Genomic DNA, 9869 nt, shown 5'->3' on the forward strand with positions numbered 1-9869 from the left:
AGCTGAAGAAATCTTGAGTAATGTGGGACACTCCAAGAAATTCCAGCATGTCTGGAAAAAAAAATCAGTGAACGGGTAAAAATAATCCTAAAGAGGTTTATTTAGTTTTGGACTTTCTGTCAAAGACTTGCTTTCTACCCCCCTTTCTCAATAAATTTTAAGGAAATCAAACAGATTAACTTTGTATGGAAGCAAATTGTAGGGAGCCTCTCTAGACTATGCATCCTCCTTATGGGAAAAAGAAACATCAATACACAGGAAGCATCAATATACACTGTCAATACACTGTCATTTTAAAGGGCCAAACATTTCTGCAGGTGGGGGTGTTCTAAATAATTTGTGCATAACTGTTCTAGCATGCAACCCATGAAGAGCTAGGCGAAAGCTTTTCATGCCCACTTACTTCTACTTTTCCTGGATTTTACTTGATTCCTTGCAAGCTACTGAACATGTACATTGTCTTCCCAATTTTACTTATGACATTGTTTTCATGTTTACGCTTCTGAAGCCCTACATGCTCTACCAGCCGCAGTTAAGTAACACTGCCCTACAGTAGTATTTAGAATGCAGCACGAACAAGTAGCTGTCCCCTGGAGGAAAAAAAAAGTTCCTCTTTCCATTAGTTATGGGAGAGTCTGTACAGAGATCAGTTACATTCTGCTAACAGTTAGTCACCCCCTTCTGGCGATCTCACCAAACATATCTGGCTGTGCGAAATTATTTTTATCGATTACCTGGACTTTTCTTGTCCTGCAAAGCAAAACCCAAAAACAGCAGCAAAGAAGGTCCACAATTAGAATCATCCTGCATTCTCTAAAATCATCAACCAACAGATTTCATGCATGCTTGAATGCAGATATACTTTGCCTTTACTATTCAATTCTAACCTCCTACATTCAGTTCATTTACCTGTGAAGAAAAGTTCATTATCTACCCCCATTTAGCTATTTTTGAAATAAAGAAAGGACAACACCTGGTGCTTCAGCATCACTTATCTTGTAATTTTCAACTCCAAGAATTTACACTCCAAATACAGTCTTAAGAATATGTCACTTCCACACATTCAGAGGAAAGGAAGAGAAGTGTAGTTATGTTTGAACACCAGCATGACTAGAGTTGTTTATTTTGCTGACAGTCTAGGAAACAACCACATATATACACCATCTGAGTTGAAGAAAAATTGGTATAGGAATAAACAAACATCTAAAGTGGAAAAAATTATTCTCTGCTAGATTCCTGTCTTATCTTCCAAGGGGGTAACTATATGGTCCAATGCACAACTAAATCAATTACATTTTCTTAATATTTCTGCTTTGTATATTATCTTTCACATAGAATTGAAAAATGGGATTAGCCTTATCCTAGAAATTATTTTTGAAAAGAATTATTCCACAAGTCCACTAGGGCATATAAATTGCTTTCTTAAGAACAGAAAATGAGCTGCTCAAATGTGTTACTTGCTTTTGAGTGGTACATGTTGAACTGTTCATGTATAGTCAAATTTATACCATCCATATGCTCTTAATTCTGTTGCGCTCAGTAACAAACATATACCCGTCTTTTAACTATTTCAGTAAATTTGGACTTCGTGTGCTTATTAAGAACACAGTGAACAACAACAAGCAATCACTGATATCCTTTTTCCCCTTCTTGTACATGTCTTTGATGATTAAATGCATCTTTCACCAATATGCAAACTTTACTTATCAGTTGAATGCAGCTCTTTTTACCTCTTCACGTGTATAAGCTACTTAATATTTAGTAACTTGGGTAGGAATGACAACATGACCCAAACAGCATCATCATACAAACGGTAAGCGAGTTAAGAGAATTATAGTATTTAATTAAGAGAATTATAGTATTTAGAAAGATACCACAGAAAGATTGATAAAGTATCACAGAAAGAAAGATAAAGTATTTAGAAAGATACCACAAAATTGAAACATGGAGGTGTAATAAAACCAGGAGCCAGTCAAAATAAGTGGAAACTGTTCTAAGAGAAGCAGTTTTTGCAGTGAGATATCCATAAACCCCAGCAGATTTGCTGGAACCTCCTCCTACGACATCCCAACAGAATCTACTATTAAAACAGGGAAGTACTATAAAAGCATAAGTCCTTGAGACACTGAGTATCGAGTTGGTTAAATATAACAGTTTGCTTCACATAGCTATACATACCTAAAAAATGTGAACTAAGTAAGCTTAGATTAAATACCTAATAATCATTTTTCCCCCTCTTTATACTGCAGAGATTTAAATATTTTGTGTAAACCTGAGGAGATAGGTCTTCAATCTATCTACGGTTTAAGCTACAGCTCCTCACTGAAGTATCCCAAACTGAACTGTTCCAGAGAACATCTAAAATTAACAACCACCTTAATCTAAACACCGAGTATTTTAACAGAGTGTTTCAATTTTGCAAATGCAATACCCATTCAAGAAAAAAAATCCACTTCAGAGTCAGTGTTGTCATTTCTCTGTCCACATTAGACATCTTCTCTATCCATGTTAGACATGGTTACACAGACGGATATTATTTCTTGTTCCAGTTTTATCTGCAATTTGAATATAGAGCACTCATGCTTAATGAATTAATTAATTCAGGGCAAGTCTCTACTTGGTTACACCTGTTAAATGTCTCACCATTGCAAAAGTGCACCTACACTATTAAGGCATTCAATCTAAATTAATCATGGTTGTAGTAAAAATAAAGTCAGCATTTTCGCCAGAGAAATTGAATATTTTTAGTATTTAAGGCATTAAAAAATCAAATTCTAAAGTACACCTGACACTTCATTCAAATGTATGTTTCCTAAAACCACATTCTCAAATATACCAAGATTGTATCCTTATTAATACATTTATGCTAGTAAAGGATTAGATATCCTGATTACTCCAGCAAGATGAACATTATACAAAAAAATACAACAGTATTGTTTTCTGTATAGTGATCCTTCAAGAATCAGCAGATTTGTTGGCACCTTCTCCTTCAGCTTCCTGATAAGATCAATTTCCTTCACAAAGAGAAACGAGTATAACTTTCAAGAAAGCCACATTCAGTGAAATTAGACATCTGTATTTTTCTTTCAGTCTTATACATACCTGATCGGGATGATATAGGAAAACAGGAGGAGGAACCGGAAAAGGTTGCGATACCATGGGCCTACAAATCCTTGCAAGGTTACCATAACAATTGATAGTGCAACTAAAGCCAAAAACAGGGCCTTGGTCAATTGATTCAACTCCAGGTCCAGCAAGCCAACCTAAAGGAAGCAGTAAAAACCATAGCCATAGTTAACCATAATGTTTGCCCTTTTTTTTTTTTTTTAATTTACACTTTTGCAGTGCAAACAATTAGCCTATCCTTCTTCCTATTAAAAATCCATGCACTTGTAACAATTAATTGCATTCTGATAACTGAATTAATTATTGTTCCCATGCTTGCATCTAACAGATGTCCCCTGGCTCCAAGACAATAACAATTCCCAGAATCACAGTGTGATCTGTCCTAGCCAGGCCTTTTGAATGCCTTTATTTCTGACACATCCCTCCCCTTGTCTTCTGATCCAGGATAGGAACACAAGGCGGGGGCAGGGTATGTGGAGAAGACAACTGAAGAACTGAAGGTGAACTAATGAGCAGGAACAATTTTATTCTGTCATGCATTCAGCAAAAATACCATCACTGCATTTTATATTTGTAGGGTGGCTACTGCTCATTTACTGCTGGAAGATCTAAAACATGGTAGAATCAAGAATCAACGGACAAATGCAACTGAACATTGTCTTGTTCATACAAGTAGCACACTTTACCTTGTAATTATACTCTCACACCAGTCTGTAAATCTGAACTCATCTCATAGAAATAATTTTTAATTACATGAAACTTCTCAGGTTGCCTAGAGGAAGTGCTCAAGGTCAGTTGGATGGGACTTTGAGCAACCTGATCTAGTGGGAGGTGTCCCTGCCCATGGCAGGGGGGTTGGAACTGGGTGATCTTTAAGGTCCCTTCCAACCCAAACCATTCTGTGACTCTATGAAACTTTCAGTTATTCAAAATAAGTTAAAAATAATCAAGGGAAAAAAACACTTTCAAATCAAAATAGTAAGAGAGAACTTCAACTTTTCGTGGGTAAAAAGGTGTTTAATTTAGAAACACTCTAGCAAAAACAATAAGTGAAGCTATCTTCCATCCACTGTTTCCCATGAAAAAGTATTTTTAAGCTATGTAACTAAGACTCTCACCATTTCAATAATGTATGCTGTAAGCTAAGTATTTATATTCCACTTTTTGTGATGCTCTTGTAGTCAGTAAAATATGTGGGAAAAATTATGTCAGGAAGAACTTCCTAGGCCCTGTTACAGATGTCTTTTTATCTCTAAGTCATGCCACTAAGACCAGTAAAACATAACACTTCCTTAGATAACAAACAGTCTGCAAAAGAACCATTTAAATATAGTTCTTAAAAATTTCAGCAATCTTGCTTGTACATGGGCTGTCCCTTCCCTAGAGAACCAGGCAGCTGAAGACCACAGCGGCTGATTTATCAGCTGCATTTAAAAAGCAGCACAACGAGGACAAATATCTTGCAATTTCCGCTGCTTCAACTACTACATAGTTTATGCTTGAATTATTGAGAAAAATAGGTTTTTTGGATTAAAATGAAGAAAAATTAAGCCAGGGAAGTAGAGCATGTTTCAAAGCCCAGATCTTTTTGCGCTGACAAAGGCAGCCTAAGTTTCAGGCCTCGCTGAGGATCAGATGAAGTCATTATTCATTCAGTCAGGGAAAAAAGACTCAATTACCTCAACCTAAAGATGCTATCAATGAATGCAAAGTGCATATTTTACTCTATTCATCCAAATCCCATTAAAAAGTGAAAGGAATGATTTAATCTGGCCTTCCAGAGTTGGTCTTTTTTTTGTAATAAAATAAAGAATCACTGTCTTGCAATATGCATAACCACTACCTCACACTTTTTTTTCCTGCATCATAGTAGTGAATACTTTCCCCTAACCCTCTCAATGTCCCCCCCCGCTCCACCCCCTGTAAAAAACCCCACCCCATAATAGAAAGGAATAAAGAGCTTCTTTGAAAAGAATGCCACTTTTTGGACAGAAACATTAAATGTAGTCCACTGCACACTGATATGTAGCTAATTCAATGCATTTGTACCTTTCTAATTGATGAAGACTGAATTGATATAAGTTTATGTTTGGAATCAACAAAAATGTTTCTGGAGTAATATTAAGAGAATAAAAAAACTTGGTGATGAAAATTTTTCACACAATAAATCTCCTCCTCCAAAAGATTTGCTTTGTTACTAATGATGTTATCCTTTTTAATATAGATCATACTATTGCCTATACACAATTTTAATATTTTCATTTTTGATAGCAAGAGAAAGCAATTGCAAAACCCTTCTTAATGTGATAAATGAAAGACGTTTTAATAGAAATGCATTCTCCCTTCCTCAAAAAAAAAACCTATAATGTACTAAAACACACTTTAATTCCTTTCCACTTAAACAACTTCTACAACCCAACTAATCACTATCAACACTATCAAATTATCCACTTTTCATGTAGAAATGCACTTATATTCTCTAAAATTCACCTGAATACTGAAAAAGTAGGCAATCTAACAGTACTGTTATTTTATCAAAGCATTTGTAAAATATGCTAATATTCCTGAGAAAGTGATTTTTTTCCTTTTGAAAATAATCATAACAAGAATAATTCTGACAACATAAGAAATTGATGAGTTAAGTACTGAAGTAATTTTCCACATTTATTGCTATTTCCTATATTAATAAAGCAAATTTTCTTCTACTTGTCATAATATTTGTCCTATTTGAAACAACTGTGTTAACAAAATTAAACACCACTGGAAATTTTAATCTCCAAGGAAAAATTTGTACATAGTGTCTAAGACAACCACAATAGTTTTGCAAAGGGGCTGCTCTAAGATAATGAACACAATAATTGCCTGTATAATCTAAAATGCTACTAATGGCAACAACTGCAAATCCATTTAGCTCCTCTTTAATTTATGTAGGAAGTTTTAAATAGCTAATGGTTCTCTGTAAAATAATGGCTAGTACCATCAGTAAAAAGTATGGCATTGTCTATTTGCACCAAAAAAAGTAAAACTAACATTTTAAAAAATACAGTATTTTGCGATCAAGGAATGATTAGAAGTCTAAGCTTCACATTTTGGACTACAATGCATAAGTTACTGTCTTATAAGAAAAACCTTGATTTAATTCACAAAAGTTGAAAGCAGCCTGACATTTGTGTGTATTACATTAGGGTGCTGGGGAGGTTTAGACTGAACGTTAGGAAAAACTTTTTCACTGAGAGGGTGGTCAGGCACTGAACAGGCTCCCCAGGGACACAGTCATGGTACTGAGCCTGCTGGAGTTCAAGGAGAGTTTGGACAGCGCTCTCAGACATATGGTCTAATTTTTGGGTGGTCCTGTGTAGAGCCAGAAGTTGCACTTTATGATCCTTGTGGGTCCCTTCCAATTCGGGATATTTTATGTGATGTGATTATTATTATTGCTGCCCTACATGCTTAACTTCTGTGAAAGGTTATCCTCTGAAGCTGTTAAGCTGTTATACTAACAGAACAATTCTAATATAAAAAGTATATTCCTTGGACATTTAGATTTTTTTTTAATGCTAGAATATTAGAAAACAAACTTTGATAATTAAATATTGCATAACAGTAAAGATTTCTCACATAGTCTACTGTAGTCATTTTTTTGCAGTTTCTAGTGCATTTGAAATAGTTGCTCATGGTTTCGTTACACATCTTACTTTAATACTTCCAAAGTATTAAGGCAGTATCTTGACTTCCCTCCTCCAAACACCTCCAGGAAGGTAATCATATTTCAGTAATCAGTCTGGTTCTGCACTGACAAACACCACATTGACTACAATGAAATTTCATGGTATGTTTGAGACAGACTTTGGCTTTAACTTGCATTATAAACATATATATACATATACATATATTACTATTCTTTATACATGCTCTGAACTTTATTACACCTTGAATGCTAGTCAACTCTTTATGCTTTCATTAATTACAGATGTTACTTATAGTCTAAAGTTATATCTGATGAAGCTGTAAAGCAATTTAAAAATAATGAAATTCAAGTAAATTAAATTATCTTTATTCTTTAGGTTGATAAAAACAACCTTTGCCTAAGAAAAATGGGCAGTTCATGGCACTTTTTCATTAAAAAAATAAATAATAAATTTGTATATGGACTAATATATATAGTTGGATGCATATATCTGAAGCCCTGTGGATTTTTTTTCTCCATCTGTTGACTTTTTCTTATAGCCCCTAGAAATAACAGATTACTAACCTGTGCTAAAGGTTATATAAAAAAGTGTCATTATCTGTTTACCCAAGTCTTTGACACTAAAAATATACAGCAATTTTAGAGTCTGTAAATGTTTTTTGTAATTCTTTATTTCTGTGGGTAGTCCAGTGAATCTAATTCTTGACAGCTCAACAATTCAGGAAACCACATTGGGACAGCATAACCATCATTCATAATAACTACAAGTGAATTCAAGTTTAGGAAGCACCTTCGCTTAACTCACTGTACTCAAGTAATAGTCTGACAAACATGTTTCTGTACAAGCCTCTCTTGACTAACATAAAAAAGAATCTAAAACTTGCACATAGTTATATTAGACTTTTTAACCAACACCCTGCTCATTCTTTTAAGCAGCAGATACAAAGTAGGAAAAGCAAACAGAACACTGAAATACATAAAGTGAAAAATGTCACCCATACTTGCTTTTTCTCAGAACCATTTTCAAACTTCCCAATCATTTGTTTAGCTGTGAGAGCAACAATGATTAACCCTGAAAACATTTTTGAAGCACTAAAAAACCTCTTACAAGTCTTATTCCTTTTAGAATTAGAGCAGCAATGGCGACGGCTTAGTAGGGGTTCTACTGGACTTAGCAGATCTGAAATAAATTTTAGCTATTTAGTCTACTCCAGTGGTATACAGAAGTAATAATCAGAAAATAGTCCATTTGATTTCAATAATATATTTTGTGTTTTCTTTGGCAAAAGAGTATTCTTCATGCTAGCTTTAATAAAACTCAGTATCACTTTGACCAAACTAAACTATTTTGTTTTATATTAATATTGCAGGCTTACATAATGAAGTTCATTATATTTTTGAATTACCCTTCTCATTTACTTGCTCTTAATTCAACAAGCTACTCCTAACCACATATCTACATTTGAAATAAATTAATCTCTTTAGGTATAAAATTCCTATTTGTAGCTAGTAATATCTGTAATGCTACAGGAAAACTAAGACTCAAACAACCTTCTCTCTCTACCTCCTTTAATCATCCATTTTATATTGCCTTTTCCAGGCTCAGCATCACCTAGTTTGGATACTCGAAGTGAAACTTCAAAATCCTCTCCAGGTCTTTAAAGCTTAGTGCTTAGCTCTCTCTAGCTAGTCCACTACAATAAAAACTGCTAATGAGCTTTATCCACAACTTTACTTAAATAGAGGACTCAGTTGCTTGAAGTAAGGCACTCATTTTGGCAAGTACTGGCTAAAGATTTCAAAACACCCCTAAGCGTGCTTTCTCTTTCAAATGTGTCCTGATTTATCTCCACACAAATGACTGACTGTATCTGCAGTAAAACACTATGTATCAAAAGATCAGAATGAGAGAAACTGAAGGTGACTCATTCTAATATCCACTTGACTATAAACCCACTTTTTATCAACAATTAGCTCTAGAGTTTAACACTATCCCAACGTCTCTAAATATTCTTCAACCTTATTATTTTAAAATCAATTTGTATATATAATAATGAAGCCAAATAATTGATATTTGCTTTTTTCAGTATTTTGGACTAATTTGACTGAAGGCTAAAAAGATTTTTTTTGCATTTAAAGATGTGCCATATATAGTTTGGTCAGCAGAGGGTGCTCAAGATTGGTGTTAGCTACTGTTTTAAAAAGCTCAATTGGTAATGCAGTACCAAGCATATCTCTGTACTTTTACAGGGCAACCTGTATTTCTATGCAATCTTACTAGTCCAACCGTATTTACCTCATTTCGTCTGAAATAATTATTTCAAGAAGTATTTTAACAATTCATATTGAACTATAACCACAGCATTTCCTTCTCATCAAAAAGTTATACTTCATATACCTTTGTACAGTTACAGACTACCATCTTAAGGTACCAGTTGTCAGCTACTGTGTGACCTCAGCTTTGCTATGTATTTGTCACACACAAGAACAATTGATTAAAAACATCCACAGAAGCTATTAAGAAACTGAAAAGGTTAATGGCTTCTTAAACTCTGGCATCCATACAGAGACTGTGCTGTACTAGTAACGTACCATCCTCTATTAAAAGCTATCAGTTGTAAATGTTTTTTTTCAAGACCACCCACCAATTTAGAATAATTGCATCAATAATCTAAACTATCTAGTGATATTCGAGACTTCAACAACCAAAATCATTCATACAATGAAACTGTTAAGCATCCTTTTTTTTTTTTCAATTTAAAACTGGAAATCAGATGAACTTTCAACTTTACAGATAGAGATGTTCAAGATTTCATACTACAGACATTCAGAGTTCACCTGCAGCCTTTACAAATGCTTGTATTTTCTTTGATCACCTGCTTCAACTGAAGACTTTTCCATTACAGTTTCATGAAATTAGTACTTTTAATGGTCAGAATACAGAATAAGCAGCTTTCCATGTTACATACTATTATTAAAATATACTCAGTGGAGATAGCTGTTTTTCAAATTGTAGTAGATAAAAAACCAAGGATTCTCTCACAGATGAAAGTAA

The 9869-nt window shown here is 34.2% G+C and overlaps 1 protein-coding gene across 7 annotated transcripts in view; it reads right to left on the reverse strand.

Moving 5' to 3' along the window:
• Nucleotides 1-9869, reverse strand: part of ATP9B (ATPase phospholipid transporting 9B (putative)) — a 179128-nt gene that overhangs the window by 50589 nt on the left and 118670 nt on the right. For all 7 annotated transcript variants that reach the window (XM_080581008.1, XM_080581010.1, XM_080581009.1 and 4 more), the window contains one exon: nt 3103-3263. In XM_080581008.1, coding sequence (XP_080437134.1) covers nt 3103-3263 — 161 coding nt within the window. The remainder of the gene's footprint in view (nt 1-3102; nt 3264-9869) is intronic.

This window comes from Anser brachyrhynchus (genome assembly GCF_964034855.1).
Source record: "Anser brachyrhynchus genome assembly, chromosome: 2".
Classification (NCBI taxonomy): Eukaryota; Metazoa; Chordata; class Aves; order Anseriformes; family Anatidae; genus Anser; species Anser brachyrhynchus.